General features: G+C 40.9%; 1 protein-coding gene across 3 annotated transcripts in view; it reads right to left on the bottom strand.

Moving 5' to 3' along the window:
- LOC105203081 (semaphorin-5B) overlaps positions 1 to 23,834 on the bottom strand; it is a 117,648-nt gene that overhangs the window by 43,242 nt on the left and 50,572 nt on the right. For all 3 annotated transcript variants that reach the window (XM_039459074.1, XM_039459075.1, XM_011171836.3), the window contains one exon: positions 16,594 to 16,708. In XM_039459074.1, the coding sequence (XP_039315008.1) occupies positions 16,594 to 16,684 (91 nt within the window). In that variant the 5' untranslated portion in view covers positions 16,685 to 16,708. The remainder of the gene's footprint in view (positions 1 to 16,593; positions 16,709 to 23,834) is intronic.

Here is a 23,834-nt window from a genome sequence, read left to right as displayed (position 1 = left end):
TTCATTGATCGGATCAGGCAATCAGTCTTTGGCCCATTGCTCACTACTACATGCACGTCGTCTTCTCGAGTTTAACAGCGAAATTCATTCGCATTCATTGCTCGTTTGCTTTATATTTTAATTTTTGTTTTAAATTTGAACCACTGCGAACGTGACGTTTACATTTGAATGAGCAATTAAAACATCAGTGGTAAAGATTTTTATGGAGAAATCTGTGTAAAATCATGCCTGTGTAATTTCAGGAAGGAAAGTTGCCTATTCTGCCACGTTTCTCTAAAATCGCGTGACTAAAAAAAAAGTTATCTTAACAGTAGAAAACTTGTTAAAACATTATTATTGTAGGATAATTAACTTCACACGCGGAAGACAATATCGCAAAATTCAAGAGATAATTTATTAGTTAAGGAAGGATAATTAGCAATCTGTGCTCCGGCATGCAATCTGCTCGTTAATTTATTCCGACTGCTAAACTTGTGACTGTTTTTATTCGATCAATATTATTAGACACGGAGATCTCTTTAAAAAAGTGCCTCGATAATCCGTCTTGGTCACGAGTGTAGACAGTTGAGAATGATTAATCGCGATGTATAACAGGAGCCACTCTGAGGGAATCCCTAAAAAATAGTGCGCACGATTATACGTGCACAGAGTGTAAATCCCACAGCGCACGTACCCCATTATTGCGCGTACAATCTCCGTAGCGCATTTACCACGACGCCCTGCGACAAAGCAACATTTCCGTCGCGTCGACGACGTAATTGAATAGGTTAATTGCCACGGCGCGTTAACGCTCCGCGTGCCGAGAACCACTGCGAGCTTCTGGGAACGAGAATAGAGGAGCGGTATCAACTGAGCAGAAGGAAACCGAGGAGTGCAAAGGGGAGCAGGGAGGACGAGCGTAATCACGAAACGATAGTCGAGCACGAGCGAGAAGAACGGTCGTGCACTAAGATGCAACTCAGCCCCACCGAAGTCTCTCGGTGATCGTGCAGGCAAGCGACTTCCAGTCCGGGGATCCCTTACGCGGAGAATAAGATCGGGTCTCGTTAACCGCGGGCGAGTTGCCGTCGACCTCGCTATTGGAAATTTAATGACGGTTGAACGCTCAGGTAGATGAAAGGCGCTTGGTAATATTCGCCAAGTTTTGAAATTCAATTTACGAGCGGAACGATATGGCCGAGTCTATTTAGATCGTTTCATCTGGAAGCTAACTCTGTTGAGAAGTTTCATACACTTTGCTTTAAACAGTGTACGAAAGTGATCCAGAAGGATATACGTATGTCTATGAAAGTTGAATTGGCATAGAGGTTTGCAGATGGTCAAGGTGTTTCGAAGTGATCTAAACCGATTACACATTGAACAAACAGGAAGATAAGACGGGAAAAAAAGAGACTCGGCGGGGCTCGGCGAAGATATTCCATTTCGCGCGATATGAAATATAACTCTCATCGTCGTATTTGCTAGTTGACGGAATATAAAAGAACATATTCATGGAAATGTGTTGATTTTCATAAGAATGGGGTCCCGTATCTCCTTCACTCCATTTGCCCCTGTCCATTTCGTCGGCTCAGACGTAAATCTTCCTTCCCTTCGAGTGATCGCGAGGGGAGAGAATGCGAGAAGTGTCAAGTATTACATATGTACTACACTCCGTCACCTCATTCTGCCACCGTGAGAGAAATCGGCGGCGGTTGACGCTTCGGATATTCAGCGCACCTTGTTGCAGATTTCGCGACCTTGACGGCCGTCATTTATGAGATCGTTAACGGTCAGATACTCGTCCGGCGATCATTACGGTTTTACGACGGAGTCTGCGTCCACGATTGCACCTTATTATTAGCGACGCGCGTTAATCGAGCCCTCTCGGCCGTAAAAGTTTTCGGATGTGTCCACGGCTCTCTCGATCGGCGCGTTCAAACTTTCTCCGTGATTCGCACGTGGCGTAACGCTACCTCGTATGAAGATATTTACAGTTCGAACGAGTATACATCGTAAATTCGATCGCGACGATCAACGGTGGTTTTCGTCTAAAACGCAAGTTTTTAAATGAATTAATAGTAGGTGTACGACAGTTTCTTCATCCCGATGGATAACGAGCGTTTTTCTAATAAACTTATTAAGGAGTTAAAAACTTATAAGTTCAAACTGAGTCACGTTTAAAACTAGGATAACAAGTTGCCCGATGCATTTTAATAAAGCACCAGCTGCTAATTTAAAAGTCTAGAATATAATCTAGAAAACGTCAATGCGGAGCAAAAGAAGGAGAGGACTAAAGGAGAGTGCGCTTTTACAAGAGTATTAAAGAGCCGCCGGTTAAAAGCGGAGTACCGCGCTTGCTTCAAAATACAATGTAATTAATTAGGTACTCTCAAGTACACGACGCTTTTTTTTCCTTAACAGGACGCAGCTTGCTAACACGAAGACCGTATAGTCCAGACTATTAAACTGGCTACAAAAAAGGGTTACATAAAAGAGTACCGATGTAAAAGAATAAATGAGTGGTGCTACAACACACGCGTGTATGCACGCGCGCGGGAAAATAGATGGGAAAATGGACGAGGGCGATAGAGGAAGAGCGGTAGCCAGCTCTCTCCAGAGAGACCCCGGCTCCACTTGTGGTCGGCCGCGAACGCAGGAGGAAACGATCGTGGGGTGCCACGCGCAGGAGCCTCCTATTGCACTCACCATGCAAAAACGGCTGCGCCCGGGAACGATTTATCGCAGCCGAGACGTTGCTCTTGCGCGCCTTAAGACGAAATTAAATCGCGTAGGCGGATCATTCTCGTAAGTCGCATGAAGGCAGACGGACGTCCATGTCGGACGTGGGCACGCCTCGCGATGAGGGACAGATGATACCGCGAGAATATCCGACGTAGTAAAAAACGCTCGCGAGATCGCCTTTATGGACACGACGACTTTACAATATGTCATGGAGCTATGAAATACGCACGCACACTACTTATTTATTTATTTTCTGTCTTCAATACGTAATAAGGTTAATAATAATTGTATTAAGAGTAAATTATGTAGGTGAGAGTTGCTCTGAATACGTATTCGTTTCCTAAAGCGTATCTCTTCAATTTTTATTTAACATGAGGAACATTTAGTAACAAAAGTATGAAGTAAATAAAAAATAAGTAATATAAACAAAAATTCAACAGACAGCGTTCTGTTTTGTGCGTGCTAACAATACTTTAATAAATCAGCTACAACTGACGTTAATTTTTGATCAATTTATGATAAAAATGTAATTAAGCAATTTTATACTAAATTTTTATATTTTCATTAAAAGTTCATTGTAGAACATTTTACATTCATTGTATGTAAATATATTTGCAATTTATTATAAAGATTATATCGATATTTTTATAAAATCTATCAAGTTTCCTAAATCGTATCATAAATTTTATTGCAATAAATAATATTAATATAAGACTAATAAGTAATGAAACAAATAACTGATATAAGAAAAATATGCCAATTGCAAAAATAGAGCTAGTTTTATTTTAACATCTTTAACTCTTTAATGTCGTTATTTAATAATTATTAAATATTTGATCCTTTTCTCAATGAATTATTAATAAAATAAGTATCAGTTAATGTGATTTCTTATATTTTTAATTATTTTAATTTATAAATTGAATACTTTCAACGATTTGCGCCCAGTTTTCATCAGCATATTATAAAAAGGCTTATAGCAAACTAATCTGTTATTACAGTGAAAGATTAAAGATTGTTGTAATAGGTACTCGAAACATCAAGCTACGATCTCTAACGTTTATTTGTGTACAAATCAGTATTAAATGAGAAGTAGCTTAAGTGGTACGTATTCGACAACTCTCCCCAACTATCAATTGAAGATCTTTATTACTTGATCCACAAAGCCACAAATTATTGTCGAAAGGTAATTCAATTTTTAAGCACGTATAAGTTTCTAGAATTGAGAAATCGTTTTCAGCTGTTACCTCGCCGACGACTCTCCTGACGAGAGAGCGAGGTTTGAGAAGAGACTTTTTTATCCTTATTTGCCTTTACATGTGTAAATAGCGCTGAATGATTTTCCTCACTCCAGTGCTGCTTGTCGTTTGCTACTCCGAAAATGAATTTCGCGCTATTGCGTTTCGTAAAACCCAGATATTAATAGATGCGACCTCGGTATCTCGCGCCGAGTGGTTTAATCAAGTCGCGAAGGTGTTGCTTGCGGCAACGATGATCGACGTTTGTCCACGTTACACGTTGTACGTATATACATAAAGAATTCGAGGCTAGAGTCGCGAGACTTGCGTGCGAAGGCGTCGTCAGCGAGTTATGTGATGGCTCAATGCGCGCGATATAGCAGTAACGCATCCGACGGAATTCGCTTCGGGCGATCGTACGATATCGATTCGTGCCGTGTCACGCAATAACAGATAACTACTGTCCTTGTGCAGGGGACAGCGGTTCCTTTTAGCTTCGTCCCGCTGCTTCCGGTTCGAATCCATTTCGAGGATTGCTTTCAAGGTGTCGACGAAGCGCGTTACAAGTTGACGTGAAGTGGTTCTGGCGTAACCTGCCATTGGAAGATGTGCAGTCTTCATGGAAGATTTATAGCCTTTTAAAAATCTCAAAAAGAGGAATGGGAGAGGATCTTGCGCACTTTTGCAAATGCATTCTTTATGAAATATTCATGAAAAGCTGTTAAATAATGATAACTTGGAAAATTGAAATAACAACTTCAATAAATTGATTCTGTAGTACATAATATCCACTTATTTGAACCTTTTAAGGACAGAAATAAGGAAGATTACGTATATCCCACTTGTGCATCGCTTATGTAATATTTCAAAAAATCGGGAGGAAGATGGAGGGGCTAGTGGATTTCGAAGACACGGAAGAACGCTTTTAAGAAAATTACCTCGGGCAATCGAGCGATATCGATTCTGTCATATGGGATAATGGATAATCACATCGTTCACAGAATAACGGTTTCTTCGGTTTCCAGTCATCCCGGACTCGTGTTCCTTTCGGGGAACGCTGGAAGGTGTTAACTAAGTTCCCTTTCGCGAAACACATGAGCATCTGAGCCCGCAGTTGAGGCCGCCGCACACGTCGGCAAAAACTTCGCCGATAACCATCGAAAACTGACGTAACGCGATTAAAACGTAATTAGACGCTTTTGTACGCGAGTGACGTAGGTGGAATTCCGAAGGCCGCGAAGGCCACTTTTGACTCTTAGCTTTATCCTAGACGATAGAAAGGTACGATCGTAATCAGTAACGAGGCGTGCCAAACAAAGGATCATCGACGGCTCGCCTGACGAAGACTGGTTGCTTGCGCCATTATTGCGTTACAAACATTCTTTTAACCCGCGGGTCGCCCCCGCGCGGTGTGTTCGTTACTTTCATTAGGTCGTTGATGCTCCGTGATCACCGGGGCCCGGCGAAAACGCTCGGCGAAATTAAATTATGGGATGTACGCTACGGCGTTCACGTCTTTGTAATTTCCATCGTAACTTTCGCCTTTTCAGGTTTCCAACAGACAGAATTTATAAGCACGTTAATATAACAGAAATTGAATATACTTTATTTGTCGTACGTAAATGTCCGTTAATTATTTAAAATGCTTCCGTTGCTCTAAAGCTGTATGTATAATATTGTAAGCGTTGTCTCCTGCAGAGATATTCGTATCTTAGTCGCGCAAACGTCGTGAAAATAAATAATCAAGTTGCTGACAGACAGACACCATCACGATTAAACGATATCAAGTTGCAATTATTGAAACGATATCCCTCTGACAATAATACGGATCGAAAAAGAGGCTGGAGATTTTTCTTTCGTTCCTGGTACAGTATCCCTCGCTGACGAGCCACGAACGTCTGGCTCTGCAACAAATTTATCAACTCGGTTTCCTACCGCGCCACCCGTGGAGATTATAAATCCACCCACTGAAAGGAAGCGCACGCCTTCGAGCTTACGCTCAGACGCAGGACATTGGTAGAGGCTATTATAGTAAGCAGACCGCTCGGAATAAAAGAAGACGGTGAAAAAAGAAATGAAAAGCTCGCGCCTTTCTCGGACACAGGTAATTTATTCTCCGCGAAAAGTTATTCATAGAACGTATAAATTCTCTCATTTGAGAGAAAGGAGTTAAACAATGAGTACTCCGTGCGCGCTGGAGACAAATACGTAATTCTCTTTCCATGGGGGGGCACGATTAAAATCATAAAATTCGTGAAAGACCAGCGGCAACGAGAGTTAATCAAGTTACAGCGAAAGATTTTCATTTCCTTCTTGTCCCCTTCTACGCCGAGATATAAATTGCTCTTATAAACCTGTCTAAGCCCGTGATGCATTCCCGTCTTACTTGATCTCCGCGGAACAGCAAAGAGGAAAGAAGGGACCGCGCAACGAGAAAATTCAGCGCCGTTACGAGCGTGCGGCATTCTAGAAAGCGGCTACGACGGAGACGGCGTCACGATTACGGCGGCAAAGCGGGTGCGAGAACGATCACGGCGCATGATACGGAGCCGAGGAACCCGAGGAGAGGAATACCTTTCCCTGGTGCAACACACATTCGGTGGAGGGACGCGGGGTGAGGAAGAAACTCGCATACGCGCACACGTCGGCGCGTGCCATAAGCGTCGCCCACGCGTGACACGCGCGCAAAGGATTTTCTATCTTCGGCGTTGGCTACGTCTCTCTCTTTTGTTTCCTTCTCATTTTTCTCTCGTTGGGAAAACAAAGGTTACGAGTGTGTGTGGTGCCCGTCTGAAAAATTGCGGCGGTCTCGATGCAAAAGTTCTACGTTTAACTGCCTCAGCATATGCAGCGAAAAAATTTCTTGTCTCGAGTAAGTACATTTTCTTGAATTACAATTCATTAATTCAAAGAAATAGTTATTTGTAACAATATTTTTTTGTTCCGATGAAATATTGTCTTGATAAAGGTAATGTTTCATAGAAACGACAGAAAAGCATTGTTACAAGTAATTATTTCTTCGAAATAATGAATCATAATTTAAGAAAATGTAATATTTACTCGAAACAAGAAATTATTTTCGCTGTATATGTTAAGACAGCATTTGCTCAAGACAATTAAAATTTTTTTACCACACTGAAAAAAATTAGTATCAAATTCACTGTTTCAAATATTAGCAAAAATATAAAATCTTGAAAAAATTTGATAATCTTAAACAGACATAATTTGGTAACATGAAGAAATAAAATTTCTTCATAAAACAATGAACGTTGATTTGATACTAATTATTTTCCGTGCATGTAGATTTCTTGGTATTAGATACTTCACTCTATTTTATTTGATTTAGACATATCAATTTAAGAGAGAAATGTATCCAAATTATATTATTTAATTCATAAAACAGAGAACGCAATTTCTGGTGCAAACGCGCTGGGTGCCCACGTCGGCAACTGCGTCATGGTGAGCGCGTAGGCATTTTGTGCATTCCACGAAAGATCGAAGCGGGAATTCCGCACGGTTCGAATTGACAGACAGTGATGCAGTTAGCGCAAATCGGCTCTGGATCGGCAGCACGCTTACGGCGCGTGCTGAACTTCCTGCCTACGCGCGCAAGCTAAACGGAATTTTTATGTTCGAGTTCAGGATTGAAATCTATATGATATTTGATCGTATATTTTTTTTGCAACAGTTTCCACCCGATATGCATATCATAATTTATCGGTAATGCTAGCCTCTATTACGAAACGCAGTTCATATTCGATGCAGTTTCGTATTTCTTCTCGAACCGCGTAACACTTCACTTTGCTGTTTCTTTTACGCACATTAAAAACATAGATCGCGAACGCTCTCGTTCGCTCGACCAGAGGATGGACCTCTAATTGATCAAAGTGCACTGTATATATGGTGACTCGTAATTTTCGTCTCTTTTGCAACGCACACCGCGCCGCTGATATGTAAATAAGCGCATCGTTAACGAGGAATTATATTAAATAAGCCTCGGCCGGTTTATAAAAGGCATATCGCGATCGCGGGATGAGCGTACTTAAGAGTTAATGCAAAATAAACGTAACGATGTCGGGCCCGCTTGAGAAACCCGTTCTCGAAAGCAAATAATTGTCGCAATTTTCTCTCGCGCACTTACAAGGTAAATACCACGAGAAGTTGCCCCTATCGCCGATAACGACAAAAAAACAAGATGTAGCCGACACGTAACCGTTACATTAATTGTTTGGTGCTTTTCTATATTAAGAGAGACAGTAACATGTTTTTTATGCCTCATATAAATAGCATAGGAATAATCTTTCATCAATTAATATTAACATATTATAATATCGTCCAGCTGCAACGATTACAAGGCGGATATAACTACATAACGAAGTAAATAAACGATATCTTGGATAATTGAAAAAAAAAAGTTTTCTATGCTCAAATCATTTCCTTGATTTAAATAAATATCAACTGGTATAAAATAATTTATTTTTAAACTCGGAAAAAATATTTTTCTTAATGGAGAAAACAACGTTAAAATAAATTCCTATTTCCTTGAAAATACAATAAAATATTTGATTTCGGTGTACGATGAGAATGTGTCAATGCAATTGTTCACGAGAAGAACGTAAATTCTCATTCGATAAATTGTTTTCTTGAACAATTTACATTTCTACGGCTCGAGAAGCTCGGCGAATTGGAGAACATCGGTGATCGCCGCGCGGCCACTGCTGCGTCGCATAATGAGGCTCGTATGTACAACGGTCTCCAGTGGAAAACCTCGCGAGCTTCCACAAGACGCCGAGCGGGAAATAAATACGTGATTTACCACGCCGCACCGAGATTTACGGCACTTGCTCCCGCCCGTACGATCCGTCCGTGCGTTAGCCACTCCCTTCCTCGGAAGTGAAGAGAACAGGAGTATAGCCACATTAGCGGCAGCCGTTCGGTTTTAACTTTCTTAACTTTCATTTCCTCAGCGTACGAAATCTCGCGTGGAAATATTCAGCATAAACGAAGAAAGCATAAACGAAGAAAGTACGTGACCGTAGATGGAGAGATAATTGCGACTCACATAGTTCGCTCCTAGAGAATGTATACGAGCGCGCGATGCGAAGCCGTGATTAAACTAAACTGCGGGTTATATTTAAAATATGAGGCTGTTAAAGAAGCGTCTATGTTAACCCCCCTTAACCTGGTGCAGAATTACGCCGGAAGGTGGATTTACAATCGCATCGCAAGAAAGAGTATGATTGCGTTACGATCGTATAGAATATCCGCGGAAAACGAGGCGAACGATTGAATGCACTGTTAAAAATGTCATAGAATTCAATGTACTTTTAAGTTACACATTAAATTTAAACACGAGACTGGTCATAGCGGTCATAGCGATTCTTGGTCCCAAATAATAATTTTTTAATTTTTAATTTTTACAAGTTCTTATTCAAACTGTGTACCGCATATTCGCTGGACTTGAACCACAATTATAAAGCCGGAACAGTAATATTAATGTTATAAAACACAATATCCCTCTTCCCCGAAAAAAACCGTAAATTATTTTAAATTTATAAAATTTAATGTAAATTAAATTCATTATTATATTAATTAAATTTAATATATTTGTAACCGAAAAGCATGTGCATGAAAATTAATGTACTTTTAACAACATTTACATTTGACAAATTTACATTAAATGTACATTAAACGTTTAAAATTTGCTTCCGTTACATTATATTAAATTCTGCTGCTGATTTTTAATTGCGTAATTAAAAAGAAAAATACCGCAAAGAATTTATTCGCGCTTCAAAACTAATTATGATAATTGATGGTAAATATAAAGCTATTATAATAATTAAATAATTACATAAATATAATAAAGTTTGCTGATATCGTGTTGCACACTTTTGCGCTTTACCATATTTAATTATCAGAAATAACTAAACAAAATTAAAACGTGTCAATACGCTTTCTGCGTGCTTGTAGATAAAAACGTATTCCAAGTTTGCGCCGTCTACGTGATGTTTTGGCACCTTGCAAATCGCTTCTTTCTTTTTCTCTTTAACACGAGGCCTTCGTGAATATCTATGTCACGACGAGTGTTTTGCCGACAAGAGAGTTTCGTGCACGTACATTTGTATTTTTTGGACGAATGGCGCACGATTTTTCGCCATAAATTTCAGAGTGTCTGCGCGTCTCTGAAGTTTGACAGCTAGTTTGCATGCTTATATCTCAATCTTTAAAGGAATAAATTCGTAGCGAAATATATAAACCAAGTAAAACATGAGAATAAAAAATAAAAACAAATAAGAAAAAGACTAAAAAAAGTAAAAAAAAATAACTATACACTTAAAAATTAAATTCGCGAACATCTTAAATATTTAAAGTACACAAAAAAATTGAATATTTTTCTTAATGTCGTAAAAAAATAATTTAAATTTTAATAACAAATAGGGCAAATAAACTAAAAATACGTTATTAAATAAAAGTATAATCTTATTCGTATAACTTTCATATATATTATAATTTATTTGAGATGTTAATATTAATGAATATATTTTCAAATTTTATTTACTTTACAGTAACTGTATGTCCGATACAATCTTAAATGTTGACAACGTAGATAAAAGGAGAGTTTCTCTTTTAAATCTATTATGTAAAATCTGTTATTTTAAATACGCATATATTATGTGAAGAGAATGATATAGAAACAGCGTAGTTAGTAAATCAGTACACACGATTGCGTTCTTAAGGCGCCGTCGGCCAAAATGGAATTCTGCTTTCGACGTCGACGTAATGAGAAACACACAGAAACACACTTCCTACTTTATTTTCAGCAGCCTTCGGCCGTCTACGGGGGCGGTATATAAAACGACTTTTTATTCACGCCTCGGTAATCAACGGGACATCTCCGCGCTTTCGAGTCGTCACGAAATGAAAATAAAGGAAACGGAGAGAGCGGGGGATTTCATCTTGTATCGTAGGCGTCGATCCGATAGCCTCGATATCGCGCGGCAATTAAGGGAGAGAAAAGCGAGCGAGAAAATCGGGATCGAAACATGGCTGCAAGCTAAGCTGCTTCCAATATCGATGACGTCCGGCCTTTACGTTGGTAAAAATAATTACGGGCTCGCTTGCAATTCGCGGCTCGCGTCGCCGCGAGGGGCGCAGCAGCGGAAATTGGTACGAGCCTTCTGGTGGTCCAGCGCGAAACGCGTTTGTAATTGCTGTAAACGGCAAAATAGTAATTATCGGTGGCGCCAGCTCGCGCGCCGCCGCCACGCCGTGCCACGCCACGCGACACAGAGCACAGCTAGTATAAATTTATGCGCCATAAAGCCCGGGGCAACGTGGCGCGACAGCGAAACGCAGTAAAAGGGCACGAGAGTAACCGAGAAATCTCGATTGACGTTTCCGATGATAATTTTAGTTGAGAAAAATGAACCTTCGGAGCTCCGTTAAAATTATCCTCGCGGTTTTTGTTATTACGTACATACGTCGCATTGAGCGCGTCTTCTACTCTCGTAAAATTTTTTATGCGCTTTCGCACGAACGGATACTCGTTACGAAAGGTACGATTGCGTAACCGCGACTTAAGCGGATCGCTTTTCGTAATCGAGACATTGCGGTCGGTACCCGGGGGACTTCCACGGTCGGTTGATGACTGTTTCCCTCGTGCGATCGAACGGACATACCGCAAACAATCGCCGCGAGTTCTCAGGAGCGGAACGAAAGCAAACCTTCCAGCTCGGATACAATGTACCCTCGACGAGCCTTATATCGGGATAATTAGAAGAGAATTGCTTTGTCATTTTCGACGTGCAATAGGGCACAAGCCTAACAAGCTCGTTCGCAATCTGCGCGCGATCTTTGCCCCTGTGTATTCGGAATTTAATTAGATTCGAGTAGCGGTTCTCCTCCCCTACGATAGACATTTCTCCTCATTCTGCGAAATAATTGTACCTTACACTGAGAAATTTAACGCAATTTGTCTTCACTTCCGCATTCTTCGAGAAAAACTCTCTGGCTTTTTAAAATGTTACAAAATATTTTATACTAGGAAAAATAGCGGATTACCCTTAATTTACGAGATAAAAAAAAAAGTTAGAGGCTTCTAATGTCGTGGGTCCCTTATTTTTCAAGGCTTAATAAAATGAAACTCATTAATCCTAAAAGCGTTTATATTATATCTCTTTGATGTTTGGACCCTAATTTATCTATTTTTAATCAAACTTAAGTCTTGCATTATTCTTATTTAAAGTACAGCCTTGGCCAAAATTACAAGGCACCTTATATTTTTTAAACACTTTTAATTGAAAGGATTTAAACGGAAATTCAAGTGTGAATTATCTATTGTTTTAAGAATCCTTTAAATTTATGAATAATGATAATAATCAATTTGAAATAATATAGATAAAAAAATTAATATAGATAAATGAAAAATATAAGTGTTTTACAATTTTGGTCAAAGCTGTTGTACGTAATAAACTTTCTATTAAATAAATAGTGTTGAAAAATTCAATGTGGGTCCAATAAAACCATCCCACAAGAGTTAATTCTAATAGAGTTGATTTTTATGCGATGCATCAGTCTATATCGTAAAGAAAAAGAAAATAATTCCCATTAAAAATCGCAGTGGCACATTAATGATATTGAAATAATGGACATAAATCGAGTACCGCGTTCTTTCGCACTTAATATTCTTTTGTCGGCTACGAAGCGAAGCGTGTTCAGTTACTCAATGCATATTCCACCTTACTTAGTTATATCGCCGTACGCTATCCGGACAGTGTGCAAATAATACCGTTACAGGAACACGACGTCCTGTACAGGCATATCGTGTACACCTGATGTCGTTGCCTCCTGACGCCAATCGTGCGAGGTGTTTTAACGAGCGAACTTCTGCCTGCAAATTTCTTTCGCGCGACCGTTCTTGCGTAAGGTACATTCCCCGAGATCTAATATTGACCCGTTGACGCTCACCTCACATTAGCAACCCAATACCGTTATAAATAACGTTGGTCTCTTTCGTAAACGTTAACAATGTGGTCAATTACAACGCCTAGTCGCGTACAACGATACCCACACAATGACAAAAAGAAGGTTCATCGGCGAGAGAGATCGTAGCGGGGTATCGCGGCTATTATTCGCGCACCCGATCGGAACGAGTGGGAGAATTTATCATAGTCCAGGATTTAAAAACTCGCGCGGGGAACTCTTAACAATCGGATCGTTTGTTTTGAAAAGTGCATGAGTCAGTACCATTGAATTTCACAACAGAGAGACAAAGAGATATAGCGGAGAATAAATGATACTCTGTACCAGCGATATTTGCTTATTAGATGTGAAAATTGATTAAGCTAATATTTTCTAAGCCTCGCACTATGTATACCTCGCTTCATTATTTCTTCTAAAAAACCGTGTGTCACTTTAATGCTTCGACACACGCTGTTGCAGTTCCCACACTTGCTGCACGGGAAAGGACATATTTTCCACGACCGATCAATAAACCTCGAATTAAATTGAATAATAATTTGTATTAAAAGACGATTCCCCCGACTTCATTTTGTTGGCCAACAACCGCAACAAATGCCGCTTTCGCAAATAAATATCGACATCGGCCGATGGCCGCCGTTATTAAGCAAGATTTAAATCCCCAAGAATGCAAATTGCGCGGAAAGTAATTGCGAATTCACGGAAAGAGAAATATCTCATACATTACGCGCGCGTATTATCAGCGCGCGCGTGTACGTGCCGTTGTTTTGTCGGCGATTGTTCTGTCTCTCCGCGAGAGGCGGAATGGTTTGCCGCAGAATCACAAATTATCATAACGACATTCCGAGGCTATCGTCAATGCCGTACGTTCGCGTGAACGAACCGAGCGCGATGATAGTTTTATTTTTCAATAAAGAAAAAAACAAAACGCGCAACCTTTGATTTCACGCCGACGTAATTTTCATGGACATTACACGCCATTTTAATCAGAGTTACACAACGCGAAGTAAACTCGTAATATAAAATGTGACATTCTTTGTTTTTCATTGAGCAAAGAGAATTCGAAGAAAAATGATGCTAATTTCATTTTCTATTACATCGCGCGATGCATATCTAAATTCCGACAGCCAGTAATTTCCAGATGATAATTGCGTTTTAATCGGAAGGTGATACACGAAGCCGCTGCTTTTTAATTGCAGCCACATTCCGCATTCCGCGTGCGGCTGGAAACGTGACGACGAGCGCGAGAGAGCCGCGCGAGAAACCGTAACGAAATCGTGATCCAGGCTTAATACAGGTCTCACGATTATTGCGAGAGAGACTGTCGCATCGCGTCCGTGGCCGTCGGGCATCGAAGCCGGGCATCGCATCGTCGAGAGCGACCCGCGGCAAGTATTTTACGTGCAAATGGAAATGACGGGTTGCGGCGCGCCGAGCTATCTTCCCAAGCTTGGTCTTCCTCCTCGCCTTCCTTCCGACACTGGAGTGCTTACTAGGTGAAAAAAAGGGAGGCGGAGAGAAAAAGACGGGCTACCGCGCGCCATCGGGAGCTAGGAACGATCCATTAGGCTCGTTAGGGAGATCTAAATCCGGGGTCGGTACAAGGTTTTCCATGCGATTTCCGTCTGACGGGCGTGGCGTCTGTTCTCCATCCATATAGGCGACCACACGTCCCACATCTTCAACACGATCTGCGTTTTCTCTATGCGGGGCCGCGAGTGCGCGATAATCGAGCCGCGAGCTCGCCTACGTGGTAACTGTACATTGTGGGTCATTGCTTGCGATAAGTGCCCTGAATGTCCGACATTTTTGCGAGATGTTAATGGGCACCGATCTTGGACACCGTGGCGCGCGCGACACATGCACACCGCGTGCGGGGCTATATTTTCTTTTATCGATTAGCCATGCCTACCCGACACGTCGACGTGTCGTAGAGAAGCGGTTATGAGCGAAAATTAAATTTGCATAAACGTTCCAGGTCGGCTCGACCCGCTCGCTCGCCACGGATTTATGTCTGTCTTCCGGGACGGAAATCGTGCGACTAGAAGGTAGTCATTCTCTCAAAGGAAATTCACCTACTTTTCACGATTATGCGCGATTTCATGCGGCGACTCCTCTCGTCGCCGGTCCATCATTATTGAGATACGTGGAATATTCTTCCCCTTTTACGCTTTCCCGTTAACGTCACTTTGACGAATCGGGCTTTTCCTTCGAACTCCGTCAGACACGTAATTACAAAGTTACTGCCGGAAATTAAACTCTCTCGCCGAGTGAAGCCGAAAGAATTTGGAGCAGGCAGAAACATTGCTTTCCAGTTCATTTCGGACGAATAACTTTCCTCAGCTCATTAAGCGTAATAATTCAGTGCGGAAAATTGCAATGCTGCAGTAAAGGATTAACAGTTGTCGAACTCTTGGGCTGTCAAATAAGCGAACGAAAAATGAGTAATTGAAGTTTATCGAATTCGTCGAAGCGGCCGAATAGATCGATTAAATGGATTGAAAGATTTCAAGTGTTTTGACAGACGGATTGACGTCAAAGCTCCAGTGCAAAATCTCCTCGCGATCGAAGGTCTCAACTCCGTCTTGTAACGGCTACGTGCGGTAACGCACGATCGATCGAGCTTTCGCGGATCCGCCGGCGCGAGACCGGCGCGCGTGGCATTTTTAATGGCACCGATAGCGCACCTGGCGCAATAATGCGCGCCTTGATGAATGAAGTGTATTTCTGTCGCGATCCGTGGGAGTGCTCCCGTTTTTCGAGATAATCGCGGCGAGAAACTCGCCGATCCTGTTCACGAGCCGGGCGAAACTAGACGGCGAATCGCCGCGCCGCGCCGCGCCGAGAGCGATCGTCGTCGAGATGCACACGTGTACGTCGCCTTTTATCGATAACGTGCGAACGAATTATCGGATGCACGCATAATCAACTTGCGGTTACTCCGAATTAACTTGAGCGATAAAGCAATTAACGGGATCGCGGAAGAGATTATCGATGCTCGCGGTTATCGTACGACCGGGGCGCGACTTGAGATTCGATCGCGATTTCCGCGAATCGTCCATAAATCATGAAAGCTCGATGAGCTGTCGTAGGGATCGGCTACCAATTTATATACGCGGTTACCAATTGGACCTATTAAATCTGAGAGATAAGAAATTCCTCCTGCGTACGTGATTACAGAAAGAGGTATAATTCAAAGATAACAAATAGTAAACAAGATCCTCTGCGGTAGCACGCCGATATCGAAACGGACGTCGCTATAAATAATATCCTTGTCGATTCAACTTTATATGCGTTACAATATTATTTAATATTAATAAAAAGTGATTATATGTCCACTTCTGATAATATTATATGAACATTATTGACTTCAATATTCTTAATTATCGGGAATATTAGAGCTTTTAAGTAAATAATTATAAAATTTATGAATATTTTGTACATGATAATTCATATTAATTTTTGAAAAAAAAAAAATTATTTATAGAATATTTTCATGACATTCCACAAATATTGAAATAATATACCATAAAAATTAATAAAGCGGACATATAATATTAATACAATATTCCTATAATATTAAAAAATATTACATTCTCGGAATAACATTCATATTAAATTCTAGGAATATTATGCTTATAGGAAAGTAGCTTCTTACCTTCATACGAGATGTGGCGAAAATCCTCGGTAGCACAAGCGATGGCGGCGAGGAGCTGCAGCGTCATCGCGTACACGGTCCACCGCTCCATCTTGGCCGCGCGCGATCTCCGCTTCTGCAATGCGAAAGATCAATTTTTTTTTTTAATTCTGACACGTTCTTTTGCAGGTCATGTGGGAGCGGAGCCGGAATCAAATCAAGCTTTTAATTGGGACGCGAGGTATCTCGGGTAGCACGCACTACTACCGAGGTCGAGAAAGCTTGACTAACGACGGGATATTGGGAAAAGAGCGAAATGGTCAGAGTTATAGACGAGAGAGAGAGAGAGAGAGAGAGAGAGAGAGAGAGAGAGAGATATGAGAGAGAAAAGGAAGAGACAAATCGGTGCAAGAGAGAGCAGTAGACTCTCCATCCTTCGTTCATTTCTCTGACATTTGCGTGCCGTTAGGTCGCGTCCAACAAAACGGCCTTGGACGTTTTTCTACGAGGAGGCGGGCGCGCTGCAATTAATTGCACGGATAAAATTGCGCGCGGTTATCAACGGTGCGATTAAGATCGATCATCGGACAATTTCTGAGCAATCCGTCCGCGACGGATGACGCGATTCCTCCACCAACGATCGCTTCGACGACTCCTGGCAACGTGGCTAGTCACGGCTCACGTGTGCGTCACGTAATGTCCACCAATTAACTCGCCGACGGCTCGTCTAGTCGATCGGGAAGGAGCTCCGAGATCATTTTCACTAGCCTGTTAGCCGTTAATGCGAATCGTATCGTGACAATTAAATCCGTTGGCCGCGTGCGGCGATTAAGCTGCGACGTGTAGTGATTTAAGTAACTGGTTCGATAAGTTAATAAAGTCGTTAATTCCAAAAACTAAGTTAACTATTATACATAGGAAATAAAACTGGGAACTGCACTAACTGTGCACAATGTGAGAGAATTGCGCGAGAGTTTCCGATTGTAGATGACACAATTTGTCTCGCAATGGCTTCACTCAATGTTTGTTGATAAATAACTATTATTGCCCCTCGTCTCTCTTCCACGCAAAATTATTGCGTGCATTTATAACTGAAAGATAATAGCAATATGTCAAAGTTCCTTCTTTTTGCTGCAGTTCTTTTATCGCAGTTGAAAATCGTTATTTTTAGCAATGTATTTAAAAAAAAAAAAAAAAAACTACCTAAAGTTAATCGACAACACAAGACGTAACGGAGCAAAGACTGGCGTAGCCCACCAATTATCGCGCGACTATTTAAAGGCTAATCGAGTTGGAGCGCTAGTTGTAGAATCGGCTTCTTTACGAGACGCAGTACTATTACGTTGAATAATTACCGGATCGCCTTGAGATCGGACAAAAATCGCGACCGGACCGGACACACCGACTGGAATCCCCAGAGAATTTATATCTCGGCCGAGCTACCGTCCGCTCCTTGATGGACGGTAATTAATTATGCGACCCGGAGCACTCGGTTCAACAACGACGCTTCTGTCTTGTCAATTAACGTCCACTTTTGTTACTCACTCCAGTCCGCTCACAAAAAACTGTCGTGACTATCTGATGAACGAACATATATTCGATTAAATGTACGGCTTTCTTTGTGCACAAAAGTACATTGAAAAAAAAGAACCTTGCAATAAAAAAATTTTGCCGCACTACATCGGCAGAAGACGTAGATTGGGTAGGATAATTTTTTAAAGTAAGATCAACATATTTCTGTTATTTTTTGTGAAATGATAAAACTTTTATAGTTTTATATATTTAGTATAAACAAATATGTATGTATATATCCTAAATATACATATAAATATATTAATAATTTACTGAACCGTACTTCGTGTTGTTTTAATAAATGTATAGTACAAATAGAAATAAAAAGTTTTTTTTTCTCATAAAATTATTTCCTTCTCACTTGTCACAGTAATGGCGTGGCCTAGATCTGTGAAAAATAGATCGCAAATAATTTCCGTAAGACTTCGTTGAAAACAAAGCAATTATCAACCTTGAAGTTTCAAACGTGATTCTATTTGCCCCGTTCCGCGACGATGATCGCGTAAAAACGGTCTCGGATTATACACTAATTCGGTCGATCTCTCCTTTTGCGCTTATTTTACAACGGTCAGCCGCGATTATCGCGTCCCAATTCGTTTCAGGCCTGGCGGCGATGAGGAAGAAGAAAAAAAAAGAGGTAGCGGACAGGGTATCTGTACGTGCGTATTCACACCCCGGCAGCGATCGGAACGACCTTAATGCACGCGAGGCTCCCGAGGAATGCAGATGCGAGTACGCGCCGCATCTCCCGCACGATGATTTATTCGCCTTGGCGCCGCGCCGTGAGATCCGCCTGTGACGCGGGAGAATATTCTATGGCGAAATCCCGGTGTTGTACGTCACGCATCGATATTCATAAATGTCATAGTTGACCCGCGTGATTCTGACATATTGACCTTACGTCTTACCTTTCGTGACGTTACATTATACTTGCTCGATCGCGACGACTTAGAGGATTAGATATACAGAGGCAAAGCCGCCTTAACGAGGCAACGACGGAATTTTAGCCGACCCGATATATTAAAAAAAAAAAAGAAAAAAAGAAGGAAAACGTACCGTATCTGTATTTATTTAAGTATCATCAGTCTGCTACTAATGCTAAGTCAAATAGAGTATAGAGTATATTGATATTGAGCAATATTGATAAACTTTTATGGGGATAGTATGCTTGTTTTCGTGATAACAAATCAGGATAGAGAGTGATTGAACGATATCTCATGTCGAAGACACAGATTTAGCGGTTCTCGCAAACCGAATGAACGTTCAATCGTTACGGACGACGGAGACGGCCGCGTAAGTTTATACATTATCGAAAGTGCATCTGTGGATTTATGTACATGCACGCCAATGATGAATGGATCAACGAAATATCTGAAGGGGAGATGTCGTTATTATCGAAGAGCGCCTACACAGCGAATAAGAAATATCTAGCTAATTAAGCTGATAAATGCATGTAGCATGCGTACCCGCGGTAATTTGTTAGACTGTGTGCTCATCGCTTCAGATGTAATGTCAAGTGGAAAGTACGCGGTTCTCTCCCCTTTGGGTTTGTCCATCACGTGAAGTTCGCAAATCGATACGAGCGAGTACTACAAAGTAAAAGTGCACACGACTATTCATATTTGTGATTTATTTAACCCTGTCATAGAATGCAACGGTTTCGATATTTTCTCTCATACATTTTCTAAAATAATAATAATAATAATAATATCCTGCCCGTGAGAAAAAGATAACATTTATTCGTTAAAAATGGATTAATAATTTTTCTTATTTCACCTCTCCACCCCTTACTCTCCGACACAAATTAAGTTTTTTATTTCATCTGTATAATTAAGACAAATTTACATATTGACATTTTAAATTGAAGAATAAATTTTTTAATTATTATATGTTGCTCACAGAGAATCGATTTCTAATCTCCATTAATTCGCGATTCTTGAATATTGTATTATTAATCAACTCCTTACATCATTTCGAACTTCCTTAGATTCCATTTATATTCAATGGACATCGTTATTACGTATTCCCAGAACTTGACCGAGCGATAACCCATCAAAGCACGTCGGTTAGAGCCAATCGTATTCTTTCTTCTGGCAATCTAATCGCGGCTTCATTTTCGCTATCGTCTCGCTATAATCGTTCCTCTATCGTCTGTTTGCGGGCTCACGTGTCGATGTTTATGAATTCTCGACTATCCTCCGTATTCTCCGTATCTTACGACACGTCAAGCTCGAGCTCAAGCTCATCCATTATTTCGCTTGCATCCGTGGCCTCTATCGCGGTCGGATCTCGGGTTCGAGTAGCAGAATACACGTATCTATCCGTCCGCGTTTCTATTCGCCTATCTGAGAAATGCGCGACGTTACTTTACTCGTCGCGGACCGTAGCAACGCGGACATTTATGACTGCACCATTAGTCTTTATACCCCGGCGTCCCGCGACGTGGCGAGATCTATCGCTATTTTGTGCTCGGACTCGCGTCCCGCTCGACTGCGCCTATTTATCCGCGGCGACCTATTTATATGTATGTATATCCCAGAAAGAGGGAGGGAGAGAGACTGCGAGAGAGACCGCGGCTCATTTTATTCCGGCGCGAAATAAGCGGAATAAAATAACGACGCGTCTCATCCCGCGTTTACCGCGAAATAAACACGTAAAACTTAAACTCGTGAGTCGCGCGCGTGTGGACCACACAGAGCGATTCGACGCGATCCGAAAGTCAGGGTGTACACGAGGTAACACAATGGACGCTCGGTATAAACCATTCGACGGAGAATGGAGCGTGTAAAGGAGTTAGAATGGATGTCGTTGCCCGTGCCGCTTCTCATTATGCAGCAACACATCGGTCTCTACTCGTAACGTCCGAGTTTTATGGATATCTTTGATTTAAAATATCTTTTTTTTTTTAGTAATCCCTAAAAGCTATCGTTTTTCATGAATATTTTTGTGATTATTTGTGTTTTGCCGAGAGAATTTTGTAAAAGCACATTTTGTCATATCTTCGATTTCGATCGGCGAATTTATCAGACTGTTTACAGCCACGATTTTATTTTATCATCGGTCGTTCCTCACTGTAGATATTCTCCTTTATAAAGAATAGATAACCAATATGTCGCAGCTATAGTTTGTACACTCGTGCGGCCCTCCCAGGTAGATAACGGCGTAATCATTTATGTAAATTATTATGCAAATGGTAAAGTGATATTTTCGCTTACAATATCTTAAGGATTAACGATTGTCTCCATAAAAGAGCGATACGATCTCTTACAGAGATCGTAACATATTTTGGCGCGTCACGCGGTGCGGATACACTAAATCGATATTCGGGCAAGAACCGGTATATCGCAGCGTGATATGACTGCTGACTAAATCGACTATATTACACTCGCATATTATACTGTGAAAAGAGAGCCGCAGCATGTCCGTATATTGAATGATAATATTGCCTAATAATACATTCCTGATCGCGCGCGTCGAAATAATTCATCGTGACTGTTCGGCCGTAATTATTTCCCATTCAACCAGCCGTCACATTTGTTCAAACAAACGTCCTCATTTGCTCGTACGAGATCTACGGTCAGAGGAGAGTGCGGTTGGTCATGGACACCCAGTGCACGGTGATCCAAGTGTACAAATGCGGTAGACGTGGACGCAAGGCGCTGCGCTATACGTCCGTCGTGGACCACGCGAGACAGTCGGCACCAGACGACGGCGAACGGTAGAGACCGGCAAGGTCGACGACCTCGCCTACGACTCGGTAGTACCAACCAGCAGCTGCTCCTATACGCCAGGATCGAGGCTCCGGTACTGTGACGTTGCAAATACGATCGCGATAGTGTCGCGAATGATCGATTTATCCTCTCCGCTTTCCCTCCGCGACATGCACCGTGCCAGGCGCCATGATAAGAATGCGTGTACTCGAATGCGGAAAAAGCGTATGTAACACTTATAACGGGAAAGAATCGATTCCAATTTTAAAAAATATAAAATCGATATCTTCACTGATAACATTGTTTTAACATTGATAATATTTCTTTTTCTTACCGAACAACACATTCATTCTTCAATTTAATATAGAAAAGTTACGAATATTATAAAGGATCTCGAAAAAATTATCCATGCACTAATTTGTATCAGATTTGAATAAATTAAAAAATTGCAACAGAATTGAAAAACAAAAACTGCTTTTCGATCTACAAGAGACTCTGATCTCGTAAGTTTTCTCAATAGGTTCCGGGATACGTTGTATAACAAATAGAGAAACGGCATAATCATCAAAAATGCAACTACACGACACACGCTAGCGCGTTCCTCTCTTTCTGTCTCTGCATTTCTTTTGTCTTTCGACGTCCGTCATCGTGACAGTTTGCTTTCTCGTCTATGAATAGATAGCGGCATAAAAGAGGACATGAGACAAGAGGGAACAAACGGACCCACGTGGTTAAAGCGATCATATACACGTGTGTATCTACCTATTCCGAGTGCAACGCGTGAGGGAGAAAACCTTTCAATACCTTTACGTTTGTTTACACGTAGACGTATCAACGAATCCATCAGTAGTTCCAAATCGATATTCGATGTTCGTTAAATCAATGTCTCAGGGTAAGTGAAAATATTTAATGATATTAAATATTCCAGCCATTTTAACGGACGTGTGGCGATTAAGTTGCAATTTTATATCAAATTTATATAGTTAAGTAGTTATATTATAATTTTTTTTTCTCTTAAATATTGTTGTGACTTGACTAAATAATAAAATTTTTTTATTGTGAGAAATAGATCTCTTGAAAAATGCTCACCTATTGTAAAATTAATTAGAAAATAAATTTGTATGATAAAAACTAAGATCGAACGTGTAAGTGTAACCAAGAAACTTTGTGATCTTCAGATATATAACACGCAAATAAAAACGCAAGTAAAATGTTTTAATGGATGTCTGTGGTTGACAAAACGAAAGGCGGGAATCAAGTCGCTTTTTCGCAAGACGAAGGGAGCCGACGGAATTCCGTGTTTTTCTTATACGTCCTTCCTTCCTACGTAAGATATTCCGGACAACGTCGCGGTGGTCCACCGTAGGATGAACCTTTTAAAAGACTCGTGCAATAATACACGAGCGCTACAGTGGTCCCGAGCATTTAAAGGGACGCCGCCCCTTCGAATATTAATATCTCGTGCTTCGCATCCACTCTTGTCAAAGGCATCTGTGTGAGAAGGGCTTTTGATTAAAGCCAAAAATCTTTCTGTGAACACGTTGCGTTACATGCGGTTTATTTCATCTTATCACGTTTTGTGGGAATACACTTTAATGTAATCGTGATCGAAAATAGTATCACAGAAAGCTGTGAGAGAAAATTTCGTGCATGAAAATTTCAATATTTTCATTTTGTTTAACATTATTAAGATATTTTTTTCATATTCTAATACATCTAACAAGTATCGAAATAAATTTCTGTGCAATTATTCAAAATGTTTATTTTATCACAGTGCTTTATAATGCAACGTGTTCCACGATTTCGCACGCAACATTATGCCCCGCTTTATAAAATGTGGCCAAATCGAGTCTATATTTATCACGGTTGATCCTAGCTTTGCCCGAGATCTCGCATTCAATCCAGAATGTATCTGACGGTTTGAGCACCCGGGTATCAATAACTCAAGTGCTGCGGACTCGTAACGCGTCTGTTGATCCA

The sequence above is a fragment of the Solenopsis invicta genome, chromosome 16, assembly GCF_016802725.1.
Source record: "Solenopsis invicta isolate M01_SB chromosome 16, UNIL_Sinv_3.0, whole genome shotgun sequence".
Lineage (NCBI taxonomy): Eukaryota > Metazoa > Arthropoda > Insecta > Hymenoptera > Formicidae > Solenopsis > Solenopsis invicta.
This window is presented reverse-complemented; position numbering and strand designations above follow the sequence as displayed.